Genomic DNA, 20569 nt, shown 5'->3' on the forward strand with positions numbered 1-20569 from the left:
CCTCTTGACGGAGCCACCCGTGCAGCACATATATCGCAGACTGAATTCAGACACTCGAAGCAGCGACGTTGCACGTAGCGCATGAATTCTACAGCTTCGTTTGAAATACTACGCACTTTTGAATCTGATAATCTAATGAAATCAAGTACCATTGGCAATGCGATAATCGAAGCAATGATTCCGGCTTTTCCGATGTGACGCTGGTGACGATCATTTCCTGGGTCAGTTGGGTTACTCTCATGAACGGGAGTGCTCCGGTTGTTAAGTCCACCGAAAACGATGGAAATCCTACAGAATTGTACACTGCATATTCATTGGATCTCACTCCGCTACAGCCTTACAAGCCGCTTACTACGCAGGGTGCGTTGCTGATCTCAGGAGCCGGCAACGGCCGGTGTGACCGACTATTCGGGAAGGTGGGGGTACGGCATCACCCGGGCCAGAGGCCGGGTCGACGGATCCGCGAAATAGCACAGATTCAGGAGTCCACCGATCCGCCTTGCGGGAGTCGATGTCTGTGCTGCAAGGGTTCTATGGATAGGGGAGGTGTTCATCTCTACTATCAAGTGTTTGGATCCTTACCACGGACTACCGCGAGGCCTTACGAATAGCCTCGGTCTCCTTACGTGTGTAGTTCTATGCGAAACCACCAACATCCCGGCTTTCCATGCTAAGCACTGCGTAGACGTATAACACCCATGTTAAGAAATCAAAATTCCGTGCGCGGGCGCCAGATGCCGGGACCCCATATCGGCTCCAGTTCATCCCACATCCCGAAACATTTTTGACGGTTGACGTACGTGCCATCTGGGATGGCCATATTCTAGAACCAACGATAACGGCACTGCCGTCGAAAACCTGCAAGGCACATACCTGTTTTTCGTCCCTTCTGCAGCTGAAAAGCTTGGCCGAACGCTAGACGCCGACAGCGGTTGCATGAAGAAATTTGGTGATGATTGATGAGCAACCACGTACTGCGGTGGGGTCTTCAGCCTCAGTGTCAGTGGTCTGAGCCGCAATGAGGGATGGGATCATGGGACGTGACTGGCGCTTCGGAGATTTTTTCATTTGGACGACAATCACGTTGTTGTACGGATGTCCCGGGCAAAAATTGTCAATTTTTGCTTCTCGTCTGATGTGATAAATAGACTGCTTCGATCCCGCTCACCGGACCTGACTTGGCTTCTCACCACCTTCAACTCGAACCACCAAGCACCGAATAAGTAATAGCTCTCACCACAGTCTATCGCTACAGGCAAACAGCGTCATACAACAGCCTCATCTAGTCTTTTCACATCAACTCACAAAACAAACCGCAATAATGCAGCACATCGGAGCTTTCACTCTGGCATTTGCCGCCATCGCCGCTGCGGCTCCGGGCCTGGCTCCCTCGAGTCACGTACGCCGTGCCGACACCAACTCTTTCCAGGTCTACGCTTACGGCACCGGACTCGGCGGTCTGGAGATGTTTACCGCTGGAGGTACGTACAACGGCGAATTTCCAAACCTTCCACATGGTCATCTATGCATGTGCTTTTCCTCGGGAATCTGATTCCGTCACCGTCGCACTCCCCCCATTCATTCATTTTGAAGATCCCCCAGCTCGGTCTAGACCCTTAAGTCCCCGTCTGTATCCACCAAACTAACAACCTTTCTCCTCTAGGTGACGCCTACTTCGGAGACTACACCCAGTTCAACGACTCCAACGCCGCCCCAGTGATCTGTAAGTCGATTCCCCCACATCCCTTCCTACCAAACGGAAAGACTAACAAGAACAAGTCACTCCTCAGGACGGAGATGACAGCGTCTGGATCGGAGCTCCGAACACCACCGCCCTGGCTACCACTCCCGAGTGGTCCAACGTCACCTTCACCGTCCCCGGCACCAGCTCCAGCGACCACAACGTCGCTTTCTTCGACAGCAACTCCACTACCACCGGCCGCCAGACCAGCGGGTTCGTCTTCTACGGCAACTTCATCCTGGTCCAGAACCCGGACGACAGCAGCTTGGAGTCTTTGTGGTACGCTACCGCCAGCGACATTGATGGCATTTACAACCTCAAGTGGAACCAGACCGGCGACGACACCGATGGCAAGATTCTTCTCAACCTCAGGAGAACGCCTCCTTCCAACGCCTGAGTGATATTTGGTTGCTCTCTCAGGTTGTAATGTGTAAATGTGTTTTATTTGTCACTTGTTGGAAGTTGAAGATGGTGTCCGGTTCTTGTGGAAATATAGGGGGAGTTGGTCATGGTTGGATAAAAGCTCGCGGTCTGGTGTTTTCGCGACGCGGATGATAGACTTTAGTGTGTCGATATTGAATTTAGAGAAGACCTTTGTGGTGCACGTCAAATCGATGTCCTGCTTCAATGACTGATTTATCTGTAGACATGCAATCTCCTGTCCTCAGTGACGAAGATTTCGTACTGTGTCAGATGAGGAAGACTCTCGCAATAAAACACTATCCACGTTAGGAGCGTAAGGTAAAGTAATAAGCTGCCGCTATTAGGTCCTGGTGGTCACAGTTGTCGCGAACTTCATACACGCGTAAAGGTGACCTAGGTTTTCTTCTTAACTAGTTCCCATACACTCGCGGTTATAATAAACAAAACAGTCCGTCCACCTATGCTGCGCGAAACTATCCAGACGTAAAAAATCAATTTTTAGCACACCTGAGAGGTGTAACTGCACTTATAGCTAGTGCCACCACATGAGGTGGTGTCGAAGTCTATTGAAGTACCATCCAGAACCGAGGCCGTGAAGTATGAATACTGAACAGCAAAATTGTTGTTCAAGTTTTCAATACCAATAAAAGCCCCAGAGCCCTTGTCTGGGGACTGGTAATAGGTCATAGTGACCAATCCTGGAAGGTTTTCATAGAACGTTGTTGCAAAATGATAGTTTGAACTTGGCGCCCTATAACCACCAACAACATGCTCGAAAGTAACTTGGCGACCAGAGCCTCGAGAAGAGGGGGATATCTGGTAATATAGACCCTCTGGGCTACCGAAATCATAAAGGTCTTTCTGAAACGTGGAAACAACTATGTCTGCACCTATCGAGGGACCAAAGGAGATGTAGCCATTGACGCCGACATAAGCGATCGTGCTGTAAGAGCCGTTTACGCCAATGGAGAACGGCAGGTTTACCGTCGCATATCCATCGTCAACTGAGGTTTCAATGAGCCGAGTAGGATTGGAAAGTCTAATCGCTTGGGTTCCTGTTGAGGCGCATTGAGCTGGAGCTTGAGCTTGGTTGCATTGAACCGTGGCAGGGCATGTGGCGGTGGGCTGCGCTGATGATGAACTGCTGGAGGAGCTGCTGGAGGAGCTGCTGGACGAGCTGCTGGAAGAGCTGCTGGACGAGCTACTAGAAGAGCTGCTGGAAGAGCTACTGGAAGAGCTGCTAGATGAGCTACTAGATGAGCTACTAGAAGATGTGATGGACGTAGTTGTGACTGCGGGAGAGAGTGAAGGACTGAAGGAGCTGCTAGATGAGCTACTAGACGAGCTACTAGAAGATGTGGTGGACGTAAATGTGACTGTGGGAGAGAGTGAAGGACTGGAGAAGCTGCTGGAAGAACTGCTGGAAGATGTGGTGGACGTGGTTATGACTGTGGGAGAGAGTGAAGGGCTGGTCAATGACGAGCCAGATGAAGTCGTCTGTATGGCCGAACTGCTCGATGAAGCTGCTGATGAAGTAAAGCTACTGCTTGCGGATATAGATGAAGTAGAAGAAGTCACTGTCGTCTGGGTGGAAGAGGATACTGAAGACGACGTAGATGTGAGTGTTGAAGAAGATGATGTCGATAGGATGACAGATGATGTTGTCGACGTCGTGGACGGAGTCATTGAAGGCGAAGGTGAAGGTGATGTTGATGTGGGAGAAGACGAAGACAATGTCGATATTGGGGTCACAGACTCTGCGGAAGACGCCGTTGATGGGAGAATAGATGACAGCGATGATGAAGTCATTGATGGCGCGGTGGACGAGGATGGCAGATTTGATGTAAACGTATTTGGGAGAGGGAATTGAGAAGATGATGAAACGGAGCTTGGAAATACTGACGCAGAAAGCGATACAGACGTGGATGATGTTTGTGGAGAGGCGAACGTTGAAGAAGACCTCCCCGGTGGACTTCCTGGGGTGGTAGACGCAGTGGATGCTGCTAAGGAGGGCGATGTCTGAGAGACAGCTGAGCTTAAAGTTGATGATGAAGGTCTTTGGCTCGATTCAGGAGCCAGAATGCTTGGGGAGCTACTACTCGGGACTGGTGTCACGGGAGTAGTCAGGGTCGTTGTTCTAGCAAGCGAGGATTCCTGCGAGGTAGTGTTGGGAAAGAATGGAGAGAGCGTCCGGAACGTCGTCGAGCTGGTCTGAGCCTCAGTAGCTGGAGTCGAGCTGACCGGTAGCAGCCGGCTGGTGCTAGGAGAGCTCAGCTGAGAATTCGAGCTTGCGGCCAATATTTGGCTGCTCGGAGTATTCAACTCGCTGGTTGGCGGCCTTGTTGTTTGGATTACCCCTGTACTAATTGGCCCTGGAGTCGACTGGCTATCAGAAGGGCTGATTGCTGTTTGCGTCTGCAGGGTACTACTAGAACCTGAGCTGGCGGATACAATCTGCCCGTTCTGACATTGCTCGACTGTTCGGAAATATTAGTTACATATCTCAAGATTGCCTTCAACCAGTTCATAGAATGGGACAACTTGCCTCCATAAGTAATGAGATTGACCGCTACGCAGCCTGGGGGGCCAGATGTGAAAACGATATACACCTGCCCGCTGGTGGCGTCCTGACAGAAGCTTGCTTCTCTATTGGGCAGCGCCAGATTTTGGAAGACGAGTACGCCGTTGATCGTTGTGAAGCCTGTCGTTACTGCTCCAGCTGGGGGGTTGCCTGTGCTTCGGATCTGTCTGAAAGAATCCCCAACATCGTAGTACAGTGGAAACCCCCCTGAAAAGAGCTCTTGCGCGTCAGATAAGATGAAGACGCTGGCTAGGTCGCAAGTTGTCGGATTCTCATCCAAGCCAGTACTGACGAAGCCGCCGAGATCTCGTTTGCTTAAGCGCTTCGTCCTCCCGGGTGGAGCTGGAGTAACGAAAAATATCACTCGATCACCAGATATGACTGGAATTGTAGGAACGGGTGGCGACGTCGTGATGGCAAAAGAGCCAGATACTTCGGAGGTCGCAACTGTCGTAGAGGGTACATTCGAAAAGGACGTGACTCCAGCAGCCGTCGACGATATCGAAGAGCCGGTTGGTATGGACTCAGTTGGTATCGAAGATCCTGGGATAAGTGCGCTTGTAGATAGCGCAGATGAAGTGCCCCCTGACTCGGGTATGAGTGCGCTCGTAGAAAGCGCGGATGATGTGCCTCCTGACCCGGCGGAAGTTGCAAAGATCCCTGAGCCTGTAGACGCGACTGTCGACGCTGATACGGTCGTCGATACGAAGTCTACTGGCGACTGAGCCGGACCCACGGTCGAGCTATCAGGAACTATGGTAGTCCCGAAAGATACAGGCTCGAGGTACGTTGAAAGATACGTGAAGCACCACAGTCGTTCGACATCATCAGCCGGAGGAGCAGCACCCACTGTGGCGAGCACACCAAGTACAGCAGCGACAAGTGCTAATCGTGCCATGCTGTTGATGTGAGTGGGAAGATAGTTGTCAGTTGCAGGTTTTGATGGGTCTTGCGGTTTATGGAAGGAGGCAACAAAATGGTAAAATGGGCACGCAGAGGGACCGGGAGGGACAGTAGAAATGTTTGATGTGATATCCCGGGCCGAGAATAAACACCGATGCCCCTATTACATCGAGACATTCACATTTCTTTCTCGATCGTTTTGCGGTTTGGCATGTTCGGAGATGACAGGGCTGAAGGCCTGACAGGGAGACGGGAATGGAGGGTGAAATTAGAGAAACAAGTACTTTAACTCCCATTCCACCATCCCTCGTATGCAACATGTAAACAACAACTTGTCTCTCATCCATAAGACATTGCGAAACAGGTGAATTCCCGGATGGTCTGGGCACCAAATATCACCCGTTGCGAAGATTGTATATCACTGGGTCCATCACAGTTGCGCCCACAAAGGGGATCATCTACGGAAGGCATATACCGCGTTTCTTCGCCACCACTGCACGTCCGCAGAGAGGCATACGCTACTTGTACGTTGGATTTACCCCTAATTTATATGCGCAACGGCCAGTCCCTTTTTGAGTATCATACAAGACGAAACATACATCATGCAAGGACATCGCTGGATACCCGCAGTTGTCATAACTTCCGCCGCCGCCGTTTCTGCGGCACCCGAGAACATCACTCTGACATGGCGAACAGCCACCATTACACAATGCTTCGCCATCACGTTCGAGACGCCCTCGGTTTGTAACGGCCATTGTGTGAGACCTTTCGTACACAAGCCAGCAGCCCAGAATGAGCCTATCACGGTGCAAATACAGGCTCCCAGCTGCAACTCTTGTGGTTGCGACGCCTGCGCTCATACCATTGCGTATACGACGACCTACGATTCATTCTGCTCGACTGGCCTCTCTCGTCAAGTATATGCTGTAACAGAGACGTACAGCGGGGTCGAGGCGAAGCCTACCGTAGCCTCGTTATCAGTGCCATTCGGCTTCACGGCAGAAGTACAGACCTGCACGACGTGCGGCAACAAGCCGGTTACGGCCACAATTACGTACCCGGTCCCGGACGCTGCATATATCACGGGAATATCGGGACCATTCCCTGCACCACCTGGGGCAAAGAGCTACGAGTTAAACACAAGTGGTTCGGTGGGAGCTTCTCCTTGGCAAGATGGCGATGCAGCTGGGGATGGTTTTGCTTCTACTGCGGGACCCACTGCAGCACCTACTCTGGATTCCGCAGCTGGGTCAAATCCCACTCCCGGTCCGGGTCCAGGTCCAGGTCCGGGTCTAGGTCAAGGTCCGGGTCTAGGTCAAGGTCCGGGTCTAGGTCAAGGTCCGGGTCTAGGTCCAACGCCAGCGTCGGGCGAGGCAAATGGATCAGGACAAAACTCTCTACTGGGTGGAGCGGAGGGTAGTGGGGTGTCTTATGGCGACTCTGGTGTCAAGCCAAGCCTTCCAGCTGGGCAGTACGGCAATCCGGCCTTCTCACCGATTTACGGCATCTCCAGCCTGGGTCCTACTCAAGGCCCAAGCTTAGATATTGAAGCGAGGCCCTCATCTCGTGAGTATTCTTTAAAATATCCCAAGATCAAGAATTATTGTTTTAACAAAACTGCAGCTATAGCATCGAACAGCATCGCTGTGGTGACACAGGGCTCAACAGGCTGTCCATCGTTTTCTCTCAGGCTGGGGCTTGCCGTGGGTTCATTTATTGTCATTCTGGCGAACATTCTGTGAGACGAAGTCGTTGGAAGGATTCACCCCTTCAGTTCTGTTTATAACCGCGGCCGATACTTTTCATCGCTGAGGTAGGAGTAGGAGAAAGACTCTGTATAATATATACAGAATAGAAGAAACAGTAGTAAACTTACGCTTGAGAGGAGACTGAGGGCAAAATGGGAGACGTGAAACTGACTCGGAAGAATAAGCAGATAGGATCGATCGAGATTGAGCCCAAGGGGGGGAGGGTTGATGAGCGGGCTGAGCTTGGTAGTAAGACTAGGCTAAATGTAAAGGCAGTCTGATACGAAGAAAACCATATTACTATATCGTTGAGAAATCAAATCGTAGTACTATACGTACTATTCGACACCAAGGTGTCGAATCACGACGCCTTTCATACTACCGCCCAACACCGCACGCAACGAACCTTTTATATATGATTTCCTTCGACGAAAAACGCTTGGGAAATGATATCGATCCCTCACAAGTTACAAAAAGTATTCTTCGCGAGAAGAGAAAGATTGACAGGCGTCGCTCGAGAGATGCCTTCTTATATTTTCCCACGCAGAGGTATCCCCAGGTACCAGACCTAAGCTGTTTCTCCTGATGTCGCATGATACCAAAATCTTTCCTTTTCTCTTCGTTTCCTTTCGTTCGTGAGTCGTCACACTTAATCTTTCTTCCTGTCGTTCTGCTGACCTTACCCAATCTCAACATCTCTCAATCAACAAAGCAGACGCCTTCATGATGGCCTTTGGCGGCAATGAAGTTTAGTATCCAAGAAGCTTTGCGATATCGTTCTTCGCGGAGTCGATGCTGACCACGTCTGAGTGATGTGCGAGCCCTCTGAGATTGTGGCAGACCTAGCCAAGCTGGACGAGCGACGACTCGAACCACCTATTCCGTTTTGCAACCTGGCCGCCGCCAACGAGGAATCACATTATTCGAATGATCTACTCAATGGACTGCCGGATACCGCACATAATGATAGGTTCGGCGAGAATGCGGAACCCCGGAAGATTCTTGAGATTTTCAAAACCCGGCCAGTTCGCGGTCTGGCCGCAGCACAAGCTACTATTAATAAGCCGAGGTTTTTGCCGACTTGAACAGTGGCGAGATCATATATTTGGTGCAATGGGATCTGAACGCATATTCGGAAACAGGAGGATACTAAGTCCAACTCTGGTGTACATTACACGGTTGAGTTTTAAGAACCAATGTTAACGCTGCGTTAATCTCTCTTTAATGCACAGATCAGTATACAATCTTTCCTCAACTCAAGAGGGGTGACATCTTGACCATGCAAAAAATACAACTAGAAGCAGTGCTTCTGGTCCAAATTAAACACTCCATGTACTCAAGTCGGATTGGAAGCTACTCTTTCGTGATGGACTCAGGCTGATAGGCGTGCTGATATGGCAAACGGATGAGAAATTGAGCCTGAGCGAGTTTATACGTATTTGTCGCAAAGCACCACCATTTCTCAGACTAGCAGATGTATCTTAGTTATGTTTCTCTTTCGACTGGACTGGACAGTACCATCGAGCAGAGATGATGCCTGTCGCTCTAATCCGCGTACTCGGCAATCTAGATACCCCTGGACTTCAGACGATGGATCCACTTTAAATCCCTCAGAAATGCACTTTGGACCACATTTCCACAGCGATCTCGCGCCCTTCATGTCAACTGGCGCAGAGAAGACCTTAGAAAGAAAAGGAATGTCAAGAATCCACGGCTCATGAATCGATAAATAGATTGCGACTGTTGTCTCTCGTTGCTGCTTGTTTTCTGTACCCTTGCATCACCTCCGAAGACGCATCACACACAATGGCCGCCGCAGCACGCACATATCTGGCCTTCCAGCACAACGCCAAACTCCACACCCTCAAGACGCTCGTCACCGCGATCCGCCCCTTCGCCGACCTCGAAGAAGCCAACCGCCAACTCTTCAAAGATGGCAGCGACCAGGACCACGTCGTCGTGACGAAGGAGACCATCTTCCACCCGCAGGGCGGCGGCCAGCCCTCCGACGTCGGCTCCATAACCACCCCCTTCGGCGCGTCCTTCTCGGTGAACTCGGTGCGCATGGACGTCGTCCGCGACGGCCAGGTCTTGCACTTCGGCCGCTTCAAGGAGTCGAGCGCGGGGTTCAAGGAGGGCGACGAGGTGGAGCAGGCCATCGACGCCGAGAAGCGGCTGCTGTACTCGCGGTATCACACGGCGGGCCACGTCCTCGGCGCCGCGGTGCGGCATCTGCTCGAGAAGGAGGTGGAGGGCTTCGACGAGCTCAAGGCGTCGCACTTCCCGGACTCGGCCAACTGCGAGTTTCAGGGGTTGATTGACGGGAAGCACAAGCAGTCGATCCAGCAAAAGGTCAACGAGTTCCTAGATGCCAAGATGGATGTCAAGGTCGATTTCTGGGACGAGGAGGACTTTCGCAAGCGTGGGCTGGAGAGGCTGATTCCCGACAGGAGTCTGGCGCCGCCGGGAGAGAAGTTCAGGGTTGTTGAGATTGTGGGCGCGGAGGTGTATCCGTGTGGCGGGACGCACGTTGATACGACGGATTTGTGTGGCGAGACGACTGTGAGGAAGATTTCGAGGAGTAAGGGCAAGTCGAAGGTCAGCTACGCGGTCGCTGCGAATGCCCCGTAGGTTTAGAGTCTGGGGATAAACGATAGAAGCATCATGCATACGACGAAAAGAATGAAGTAATTGTTACATTGTATTAGTCTACAGAGTCATCAGTCGTGAAACCCCTTCTAGTCTGTGCGTACCAATCGCTGGTCATCCATCTAAGCCTATGCTCCGTAACGCCGCTGTTGTCTGTGTTCTCACATCCCAGCGGAATCTTCTAAGTCTTCTACTCGCGCAGCAAAGCAATGCCTGAGATGGCCCGATCATCGTCCGAGAAAAGCTTTTTCTTTTCCGATCCGTCCAAGTTGCTCTTGTAGATGTTGCCGCCGAGGTCGCCAAAGTAGACGTGGCCGTTATCCTTGTCGAGCTTCACGCCAATGGCCTCATTGAGATGCCTGACCAAAATCTCAAACTTCTCAGGGCCAGAAGACTCCAACAAGCCAGTCTTGGGGTGGATGCGGGCCCTGTTCAAGGTGTTTCCCTTGGGGATCTCGCCACGGTCAGTCCAGAAGATGGTGTGGTCATCCTCGTCAACCTCCAGGTCGATGCACTCGGGAAGCTTGTCCAAGAAGCACACGATATCGTCTCTCGTCTCGGCGGTCTTGCCTTCGGGCATTTGGATGTTGGCGCAGAAGATCCGTCCCTGGCCAGACTTGGGCGCGCCCTTCTGCGTCCAGTAGAACTTGCCGAGCTTCGGCGCGACCGAGATGCCCACGCACCACGCCTTGATGTCCTCCGGGTCGTTTCCGCCGACAACGAGGGTCTCCAGCTCGCTTCCGTCCAGGTTCGACCGGTACACCCTCATACCCTCGCGGTCGCAGAAGTAAATCTTGCGGCTCTCGGGCTCCACGACAAGCTGCTTGGGCGTGTTGATCACCCCCGGGACGAAAAGCGACTGCACGTCGCTGCCGTCCAGGTTGGCGGAGTAGACCGCGCCGTCCTGCTCGCCGGGGTTGCCCATGCAGGTCCAGAACATGCGCTTCGTCTCCTCTTCGATGTCGATGCCGTCGGGGACTTGCTGGCGGTCAACCAGCACGCGCTCGAGCTTGCCCTCGGGGGTGAGCTGGAGGACCTGGCCGGAGGTCATGTGGTTATCGGAGCGGCCGAGTCCGAGGTCGAGGGCGACAATCTTGGGGAGGCGGGGGTAGAGGCCGCCCTTGACGGACTTGTGGCCGAGTTTGCCCTTGGAGAGGTATTCGCGGTCGAGGAAGTCGACGGTGTTTGAGGGGGAGAGGCCGCGCTCTTTGACGTAGTGCTTCTCGATGAATGCGACGGTGTCGAGACCGACCTCTGCTCTTGAGTTAGTACATGAGGATTTGGAGTGTTTGTAGTGAGACGACTTACCGTCCATCATTTCGCAAGGTCCCTTGCCGCGCTTGGCGAGCTCTATGAACAGGGCGTCAATCTCTTCGGGGCTGGAAACACCCTCGGCCAAGATAGACAGGGTCTCGCGCTTGATCGCAGCCCATAGGCGGTTAAAGATGAACCCGGTAGACTCCCTCCTCGCGGTAAACGGCTTCGTGCCGACCTCCTTCTGTCTCTCGGTCATGAAAGGGAAGTATTCCGGGTGCGTGTGTCCATCAGTCATCAGCTCGACGACCATGTTAGCCGGGGGCATGTAGTAATGCGTGTTCATAATGCGTTTCTTAGTCTCGTCGGTGACCTTCTCAAGCATCTCCGACGACCGGTATGACGAAGAATTGCTGGCCAGGATGGCGTCTGCCGGCGCCTTGGCCTCGAGCTCGGCGAAGGTGTCGATCTTGATCTCGATACGCTCCGGGACGGCCTCGATCACGAGCCATGCGTCCTTGACGGCGCTCTCGAGATCGGTGAAACATTGGACGGTGCCGGCGCGTTTCGTGCCGGACGCCGGGTAGCTGTCGACGTTCTGCTTGACGTAGTCGAGGCAGGGCTGGTGTTGGTTGCCGTCGGGCTCGCGGACTCGGACGTTGTAGCCGCCGGAGGCCCAGATGCAGGCGATGCGTCGGCCCAGGACGCCTCCGCCGAGCACCGTCATGGGGCGCTCCGTGTAGTTTGAAGGCAGTACCGACATTGATGTGAGTGTGAGTGATAGTTGTGGTTGGATATCGATTAAGAGAAGGGTTATTGGACTGTTGATTGTTCACATTAAAAGCATTAAGGATGTGTCGCAGGGAGCCTCAGAGCCAAGAGCCGGAGATATTTATACACATGCAATGGAGATCGGCTAGAAGCCTCCGTCGAACTTTTCGGCGGAGCATGTCTCGTCATCTCTCCGACGCTGCCGGGCCAGCCGTCGTCCCATCACCTTGGACGCCGTGGGTCCGGTGGACGGTAAGGGGCCGCGGTTGGTGGCGTGTCGTGAGTCGAGAAAAGAGAGAACGAGAGCGCGGATGACGCAGTTGTTTGATGGGATGGGTCCGCTTGTGTCGGGAGTTCGGTGCCGATCACGGGGGTCGGTGTTGCCGTGTGATAGCGGGCCGAACTCAAATCTTCCAATTTCGCCTTGATGAGTGAAGCTGTGATTTGGATCTGTGTGTCTATGTTCATATCGTCTTATAGCCAACCTACATATCCTACTCCTCGTAACTTTTGATTTCTTCGATGCAATTATGGCCAGCTGTATCGTCTTGTCATGCATGCAAACATGAACTGCTTATCGCAGAATCGCGAAGAATTCCCTGAAATTTTGAGGTGCGGAATTCGGCCGCTACTCTCAGGGTTCGTTCCGCGCCAAATCCGTCACCTCGGCATCGGGTGGGGCGGGCCCGTTCTTCTGGGTCCGGCCTCGGCATCCGCAAGCTTATGCGGTGGAGCCCCCACTTGCCGGCCTCGGCATCGCGAAATTCGGTGCTGGTCTCGCCCTTCGTGCTAGAGTCTCACCGCCGTCCGGAGCGGACATGACAGGCTGGGAGATTACTAGATCTGCGGACTTGAGTTAGACTGATTCCGATAGTTTTCTTCGAAATACCCGTGTGGCCCAACATCACGGCCATGATTGGTGATCGCTGCGGTCAAGCTGCTGCTTGCGGGCAAGATAACAGGTAATTGGAGTCGCACGACGACAGCTCGATGATCTGCCATAACGACGATGACCAGTCGGATTCTGATTGAAGTTGCAGACCACAATTTCACAGGTTATTGTAAGCAAATTCTGTTCCGAATGTGAGTTTTTCTTTAGGAGAAGTGAGAATCATTCAAGGCTGAGTTGCCCGGTGTGGTCTCACTCCAAACACGACCCCAGGCAAACCCCCTGGTCCCCGTAACATGATCGGAGACTTCTCATTAAACATTATCATCCTTTCCATCCGTTCCCTTGGTAACAGACACCGTCTCCTGGGCCTCCAGAACCCTCCGCTTATCCTCTCTGTGCGCCAAGAAGGTGAGCCCGCTGGTCCACACGATCAGAGCGATAGAGCTGGCGATCATGGCCCACATGCCCCTCTGGAAATACTGCGTTAGCTCGGACACATTGATGAATGTTTGCGGGGAGGAATGGATGACTTACCGTGAACCATGGCGCCATCGATGCACCGTAGAAAACGATGCTCCACCAGGCGTTGATGGCATTGCTTCCCAGGTTCATACCCGCCAACACCACACCACGGAACACGCCCTCTTCGTACCTCATCGCGTCATTGCACCACGCGAAGAAAGTCGCCTGGCAGGCGTAGACCGCTCCGGCCCAGTAGTAAGCGCCAAAGACCACGGACGTGGAATTCGCGCTGGTCGGGTCCTTGGACGCGACGAGAATCATGACGGAAGTCGCGATACCGGTGACACCGATGAAGAAGGCGACCAGGTACCGCTTGCCGCCGAGGAAGTCGGTGAGCGTCGCCCAGAAGAGCGTGGAGACGATGCCCACGGCGGGCACGCCGGTCGGGTAGTTGTTGAGCTGGGCGACGGTGTACTTGTTGACCGGGTGGCTCTTCATGTAGAGGCCCAACAGGGAGTTTGTGCTGAAGGACTCGGTCTCGCCGGCGATGATCCAGAGCATGACGAAGCCCCACCAGTACCACGAGGTGAGGACCTTCTTCGCGAAGCGGAATGTGAGGGGCGACTTCTCCTGGATCTCGGGTACGCGCGATGCGGCGAGGGCTTTCTCCTCGGCGGTGAGGTAGAAAGCACTGGTTGTGTGGGGCGTGTCGGGGAAGAAGACGAAGCCGTAGATGGCGACTGGAATCGTCATCAAGCCATCAATGCTGCATCGGAATCAACATCTACTCAACGGATCTTGGACACGTCAATACTCACATGAACAGCCATCGCCATCCGCTGAGGCCGTGGAGGCCGTCCATGCTGCTGTGGATGCCGGTCTGGATGAAGCCGCCGAAGAAGGTGCCAGCGAGTCCCGAGGCGGTGAAGATACCACTTCGTTTCCCAAGCTCTCGTTCGGTGTACCACGCGCCGAGAATGTAGTGAGTCCCGACGAAGGTTGAGGCTTCGGCAATGCCTTGGAAGAATCTGATGGCCATAATAGACTTTGGGCTGTGCACACTGGCAGTACACATGGTGAGACCGCCCCAGATGATCATCATCAGCGGGAACCAGAAGCGTGGTTTCACATAGTGCAGAGACAGGTTGGAGGGGATTTGTCCGATGACGTATCTTGCATGGACTGTTAGTATGTTGTCTACCGTCCAGATGAATCAATGGGCATCACTTACCCGACAGTAAAGCAGGTATTGATTTGATTGAGCTGGTCTCCGACGAAGCCGATCTCTTCTTTCATACCAGAGACGTAGGCATTGTTCAAGTTTGTCCGGTCAAGCTGCAGTGGGATGAGCATATGCAAATATGGCTGGGAGTGGAGTGATAGATCGATTACTTACATAGTTCACCAGATAACTCAAACAACAAAATGTAAGAATGAAGAAGTCGATCTTTTACAAATTAGCATGGATTGTGATATATCTCATCATCGAGAGCCTTACCTTTTGAATGAGCTTTCGTTCTCCTGGCTGATACTCGACGTGCAAGTACTGCTGAATCTTGGAGAGCGCCATATTGGTGCCTTCGACCAACCCTCTTTCAGAATGACAAAGCTAGAGACCAACTACCGCGCAGGAAATGTCGAAAACTCCCGTCATTCCTTTGACTCAAAGATCGAAGCAGTTCCGAGGAAACCCGTGCGACTTCTTATGGATCTCACCGACCCGCGTTGTTCAACCCGCTATCAGGCTTCCTTCTGGGCGTTGCACTTATCGCTGTGTAGCTGATAGCGCGGAGATAAGGTGGCAAGGAGTCGAGACTGGCGGTCGGTTTCTCAACGGGCCAACAGACCCTGGTTAGGTTGTCGCCCTGTGCTTGATGAGTGTCTCTTGGTATTTCTGCACCGTTTAGACGATTGTCGGCACCGATAGCAGAGTCTTATCTCACGTGCGTTGCTAGAATGAGAATGTCAGACTATATCGGCCGAGTCGCAAAACGTAACGATTCGGCGAAACTGTGGCACTGTGAGCTTCCAAGACCGCTATCATTATCTGATCTCTGGTCGGCGATCATGGCATGTTATCCGCAACGAACCAGGACGGAGCGATAAGCTTACAGGCTTTCGGGGTCCCTGTCCGAGACCCTTGGAGCTGTCGGGGTTCAGTCGAGCTCAAATACGCCGGATACGCGTCGACTCGATCTCTATCGCAGGGTGCAGCTTCCTGATACTCTTTTCGATGAAGCAATCGCTATAGAAGTTGGCGCTGTTTTTGAATTCACTGAAGAGTCATCGGCGCTCGGCGGTAAAGGCTTGACTGAGACAATTAGGGCTAGTTGAAATCGCTAGACGCGTCCCACTTCGCGGCTGTTAGTCGCGTCTTTACGGAGGACCCGGATGTTGGAAAAGACATAATTCTCTCACGATAATCTTGAATTCAGAGACCGCATTCAACGGTCCATTTAGACACAAGAGGTGGGAGGAGATGCGGGGGTGTTCGTTGAACGATATCAGGCTTGCCGCCGGGGTATTCTTCCGGTGCACCAATGAAGCTTAACGCTGTTTGTAGTGGCTTTCTTCCCCGTGCTGCCAAAGTACGTCATTCATCAACATAACGCGGTAACACTACCATCGTCTGGCGCGCCTCTTCTTGCGATCATCTCCGACTGGTTCTTCGACGGTTGAAAACAGTCTGGAATGGGTGGTGGATTTAGCGCGAACCCCTCCACGACGCCCAGGCTATCCCGGGACTTGCAGTATCGGCAAGGAACTGCCCACGGGGTCATATGCATCATACGACAGACACCGCATCTCCAACGTTCCTGTGATCGATAATATGCAGCTTTATCAACGCCGGAACTGGATAACGATACCCTGCACCCATGCGCGGCGTCCTGCATGCACGACAGACAGACACGCCCGCCCAGTTGGATTTTCCCGGTGCGTCTTATCTCTTCCGAGACACACGAATCGAACAATCCCACCCCACAGTTCCCGCGGCGCCGTTCTAACACTGTTACTTCTCCTCTGGTCTTCCCCTTAGCGAGATCTCGGACGATGCGTCCCGACTTGATATCACCGATGACCGGTGCGGGACGGCGTCTCAAGACTAACAAGGCTTGGGCCATCGGTAGCCGCATGCGTGTATTTAACAACTTATTGTCTCAGGTCGGGCTGAAAGGCGCCCCTCGCGAGACTTTATCGTGTTGTTGTTCCTTACACTTTTCTCGCATATAGACCTTTTTATCCGGAAAACCACAACCGCATTTTCATCTTTAATTCAACATGGGAAGCCAAGGTGTCGCACCCTGGGAGCTGGCTGGCGCCAAAAAACGCGAGGCCCTCGCCGCGTCTATTCCTGAAGAATGGCGAGTTCCCAAGGACCTTCTGCCTCCAGAGTCGCAAGCCGACGTCACCGCGTGGCCTGAGACTTCCGGTTGGTTCACGGCGAAGGAGTTAGCCATCACCAACAGCACGGCCGCCGAACTGCTTCCGAAACTCGCCTCCGGTCAACTCAAGTCCCTCGATGTCACGAAAGCCTTTTGCAAGCGAGCCGTCGCGGCGCATCAGTTGGTAAGCTTGAAGATGCCCTGCAGGAGAACCGTTGTGCTGACTGCTCATCGAAGACGAACTGCCTGTCTGAAACATGCTTTGACCGCGCCTTCGCGACGGCACAGGCTCTCGACGAGCACCTGGAGCGCACAGGCAAGCCCTTGGGACCTTTCCACGGATTGCCGATCTCGCTCAAAGACAACTTCAACCTCAAGGGCCTGGATGCGACGGTGGGGTTTGCGTCGCACGTCGGAAACCCCTCCGAATACGATGCCGCCCTGGCGACCCTGCTGGAGGAGGCCGGCGCGGTGTTCTACGTCAAGACGAATGTTCCCACGGCGATGATGATCGCGGAGTCGGTCAACAATGTCTTTGGAAGGACCGTCAACCCAAGAAACAGGAATCTCACCAGCGGTGGAAGCTCCGGTGGCGAGTCGGCTCTGATCGTCATGAAGGGTAGTCCGTGGGGCATCGGCACTGACATCGGCGGCTCGCTGCGTATCCCGGCCGCGTGCACCGGCATCTTCACCCTTCGCCCCTCTTTCGGCCGCTTCCCAACCCTGGGCTGCCGCTCCGGCATGGGCGGCCAGGAAGCCGTCCAGTCCGTCAACGGCCCCATGACGAGAACGATCGACGACCTGGAGCTCTACAGCAAGAGCGTCATCAACCGCCAGACATGGCTCTACGACCCGCGATGTGTGCCCATCGCGTGGAGGGAAACGGAACTCCCCGCGAAGTTGAAGATCGGTGTCATGTGGAACGACGGCATGGTCCGCCCGACACCACCTGTCGCGCGAGCTCTGCGTCAGACCGTTGAGAAGTTGAAGGCGGCGGGCGTCGAGGTTGTTGACTGGGAGCCAAAGGATCACAAGCTGGGACTGAGTCTGCTCGACCGCATGTTTGTTGCCGACGGCGGTATCTCGATCAAGAAGGAGTTGGAGAAGACGGGCGAGCCGTGGAGGCCTGAGATGGCGGCTTACTCGACTGCGAAGGAGCTGGGGACTTACGACATGTGGCAGCTTCATCTGGAGAGGACGGCGTTCCAGAAGAGGTATTTGGATCGATGGAACGCTGCGGGTATTGACGCTATCCTATGCCCTACTACACCGTTTACCAGCCCCAAGAACGGTACTTTTAAGCATGGTAAGTTGATTTCTTCGACGATGAAAGCGATGCGAGATTCTGACTAACCTTCTCTTCTAGTTGGATACACTGGTGTCTATAACGTACTTGACTACTCTTGTGTTTCGTTTCCCACTGGGCTGTGTGCGGATAAGAGCGTAGACACTCCTTACTCGGAAGAACAGCCTCTGGGACCAGTGTGTGAGGCTATCCAGGCCGAATGTGAGTGTTCTTTAATTTTTTACCCTCTATTGCAGAATTTAGCTAACTCATTTTCAGACGATCCAAGTACCGTCGATGGAATGCCTATCAGCCTGCAGCTGGTTGCTAGACGTCTGGAAGAGGAAAAGGCTATTGCTACTGTTAAGCACTTCTTGAAGATTACCCAATAGGTTGGTAGACCAATGAAATACATGTACGATAAATGAGAGAACCATATCCAATCGCCATTCTCAGTACATGTACTCTTCTATTAAGTCGGGATATCTGTCGCCTCGTCAGCGAGATTCTGTTGGCACGAGCTATGCTGAAATCAGGCTGAGGTTCCCATGGCACTGAAGTGCATGTCGGTACGATGTCCAACCTGGAGGGTTGGCCTAATTCGTGGCCTCTCATGCGTCTAAGCCCCGTCTTACACCATCCATACTTAGTACACGGCTTTATCTTCAAGCCGCTTGCAAATTCCATAGGCTCAAATTGACCAAGCCACCTCGCCAACTCATCCAAAAGTCATCACATGGTAGAAGTGAATGAGCTTATGAGCATGCTTGGCTTCAGCTTGTGAAACCCACCATTTTCCATTTGGTTGTGAAGCCAGTACCTGGGCAGAAGGCTGCACCTGTGCCTAAACGTTGATAAAAGGCTGTAATTCCGCGTCCTGACTGCTCTGGATATTCTTCCAAAAGCTCTCTTCATTAGCTTGTACCTTCGTCGAATAGCAAGTTGAGCTACATCACGTTTTGGAATCATGAACGCATCAGTTACCAGTCCAAGGGGTTCCAAGGGAAAACTCTGTGAATCCTGCTCACATATCCCCTTTGAGCGTCTCAGACTTCCCACCGTTGGCGAAATCGAAATTCTTAATGCAGGCAGGCAGCTGGATGGAAATCGATTCCCTCTCAGACATGATAAGTCACGTTTTGAGGTGACCACTTGGTCGCTGGGTCATGTCAGTCGGATCCACAAGTCATCAATTGCTTGTTCCTTCTGTGAAGCCGTTGTAGCCGTTTTACAACAGCAACCGAAGGCACTGGAGGATATGCCGTCGTCCGGCGTGGAAGATCCTGTCTGCAGAGCACATATCGAAGTGGATGGATATCTACTCCCCCCCGAGGGTGGTACTTGGGAACACGCTCACGCCGAAGGAGATGGTCACGTCTTTCTCTTGAGTCGGTTGGGACTATGGGTTTTCCCTGATGAGGAAGATCCCTATATTCATGAGTTGAGTCGACTGCGGCTCCCTTGGACCTTGCTGGGGGAGTGTTTTCAAACATACTATGAGTCGGCAGAAACAACCCCAGCGGTCCGAGACATCTTTGGTCAGATCAGGGACAAAGAAGCGGTTCTATTTGCTGGAAGAAGACGACCGAAAAGCGTGAATACCAATTTACCTCTCCAGTGGCTGAGGAACTGCCTCGAGAGACATGGGGAATCCTGCGGTGCAAGTGGACAGCAGTTACCTGGGCAATCTGAGTTGGTCTCTACCTTGTCTTCTTTAATTACGCTGGACGTATCAAGGCTAACATAAACGATAAGCACCATGCCACTCTTCCGCCTGATCGACGTTAACGAGCTTAAAGTCGTTGACTTTATCAACGCGGATCTTAGTCTCCTCAAATACACTGCATTGAGTTATGTTTGGGGTAAAGGCAAGCAGCGAGTTTTGCTGAAAACAACCAACTATGATGAGCTTCGCAAGGCTTCATCGTTAGTTGGAAAGGTCCCTAGAACAATTGCGGATGCAATCAAATTCACGAAGTCCCTCGGATATCAATATATCTGGGTCGACGCCATCTGTATTGTCCAGAACAGCGACGAGGACAAAAAAGCTCAGCTCAGGAATATGGGGAAGATATACGCGAGCTCTTTGCTTACCATCATCGCTGCAGATGGCAAAGATGCCGACTCTGGTCTACCGGGGGTGTCAATGCCTCGAAATCAGCCCCAAACAGCTGTAGAAATCGAACTCCCTGGCAACGAGTCGATTTCTTTGATCACGTCTCTGAAGCCAACGGGACTTGATTGCGTACATCTGACGCGTAGTACGGTATGGGCTTCGCGCGGGTGGACGCTGCAGGAGCGCGCCATGGCCCGTCGGACCATAACGTTTCTTGACCAGCATATTCTGTGGTCGTGCTGTACCTCTAACTGGTCTGAGGAGACAAATTCAGAATCGCAACTGGCAAGGGTTTCATGGGACAATCTCAACAGTGCCGAATTCTCCCTCAACTCGACTTTGAGGTCATTGGAAGCGTTTG

At 52.8% G+C, this 20569-nt stretch overlaps 6 protein-coding genes across 6 annotated transcripts; 3 read left to right on the plus strand and 3 right to left on the minus strand.

The window, feature by feature from the left end:
* Positions 1–1321: 1321 nt before the first annotated feature.
* Positions 1322–2138, plus strand: CkaCkLH20_05628 (uncharacterized protein; the record flags this gene model as incomplete). The annotated part of the gene is made up of 3 exons (XM_038888346.1): positions 1322–1481; positions 1664–1723; positions 1780–2138. The coding sequence occupies 3 exons, from the start codon at positions 1322–1324 to the stop codon at positions 2136–2138; spliced, it is 579 nt and encodes a 192-aa protein (XP_038746243.1).
* Positions 2139–3704: 1566 nt separating this feature from the next.
* On the minus strand, positions 3705–7010 carry CkaCkLH20_05629 (uncharacterized protein; the record flags this gene model as incomplete). Its single annotated transcript, XM_038888347.1, has 2 exons — positions 3705–4167; positions 6880–7010. 2 exons carry the CDS (start codon positions 7008–7010, stop codon positions 3705–3707), a joined length of 594 nt encoding a protein of 197 aa, XP_038746244.1.
* A 2192-nt stretch (positions 7011–9202) lies between these two features.
* On the plus strand, positions 9203–10027 carry CkaCkLH20_05630 (alanyl-trna synthetase; the record flags this gene model as incomplete). Its single annotated transcript, XM_038888348.1, has 1 exon — positions 9203–10027. The coding sequence occupies one exon, from the start codon at positions 9203–9205 to the stop codon at positions 10025–10027; it is 825 nt and encodes a 274-aa protein (XP_038746245.1).
* Positions 10028–10235: 208 nt separating this feature from the next.
* On the minus strand, positions 10236–12062 carry CkaCkLH20_05631 (uncharacterized protein; the record flags this gene model as incomplete). Its single annotated transcript, XM_038888349.1, has 2 exons — positions 10236–11299; positions 11354–12062. 2 exons carry the CDS (start codon positions 12060–12062, stop codon positions 10236–10238), a joined length of 1773 nt encoding a protein of 590 aa, XP_038746246.1.
* A 1211-nt stretch (positions 12063–13273) lies between these two features.
* On the minus strand, positions 13274–14994 carry CkaCkLH20_05632 (pantothenate transporter; the record flags this gene model as incomplete). The annotated part of the gene is made up of 6 exons (XM_038888350.1): positions 13274–13432; positions 13497–14190; positions 14243–14596; positions 14656–14759; positions 14821–14871; positions 14923–14994. 6 exons carry the CDS (start codon positions 14992–14994, stop codon positions 13274–13276), a joined length of 1434 nt encoding a protein of 477 aa, XP_038746247.1.
* A 1709-nt stretch (positions 14995–16703) lies between these two features.
* CkaCkLH20_05633 (uncharacterized protein) lies at positions 16704–18484 on the plus strand (the record flags this gene model as incomplete). Its single annotated transcript, XM_038888351.1, has 4 exons — positions 16704–16991; positions 17045–18113; positions 18174–18314; positions 18372–18484. 4 exons carry the CDS (start codon positions 16704–16706, stop codon positions 18482–18484), a joined length of 1611 nt encoding a protein of 536 aa, XP_038746248.1.
* Positions 18485–20569: the final 2085 nt, after the last annotated feature.

Source organism: Colletotrichum karsti (genome assembly GCF_011947395.1).
Source record: "Colletotrichum karsti strain CkLH20 chromosome Unknown Scaffold16, whole genome shotgun sequence".
Classification (NCBI taxonomy): Eukaryota; Fungi; Ascomycota; class Sordariomycetes; order Glomerellales; family Glomerellaceae; genus Colletotrichum; species Colletotrichum karsti.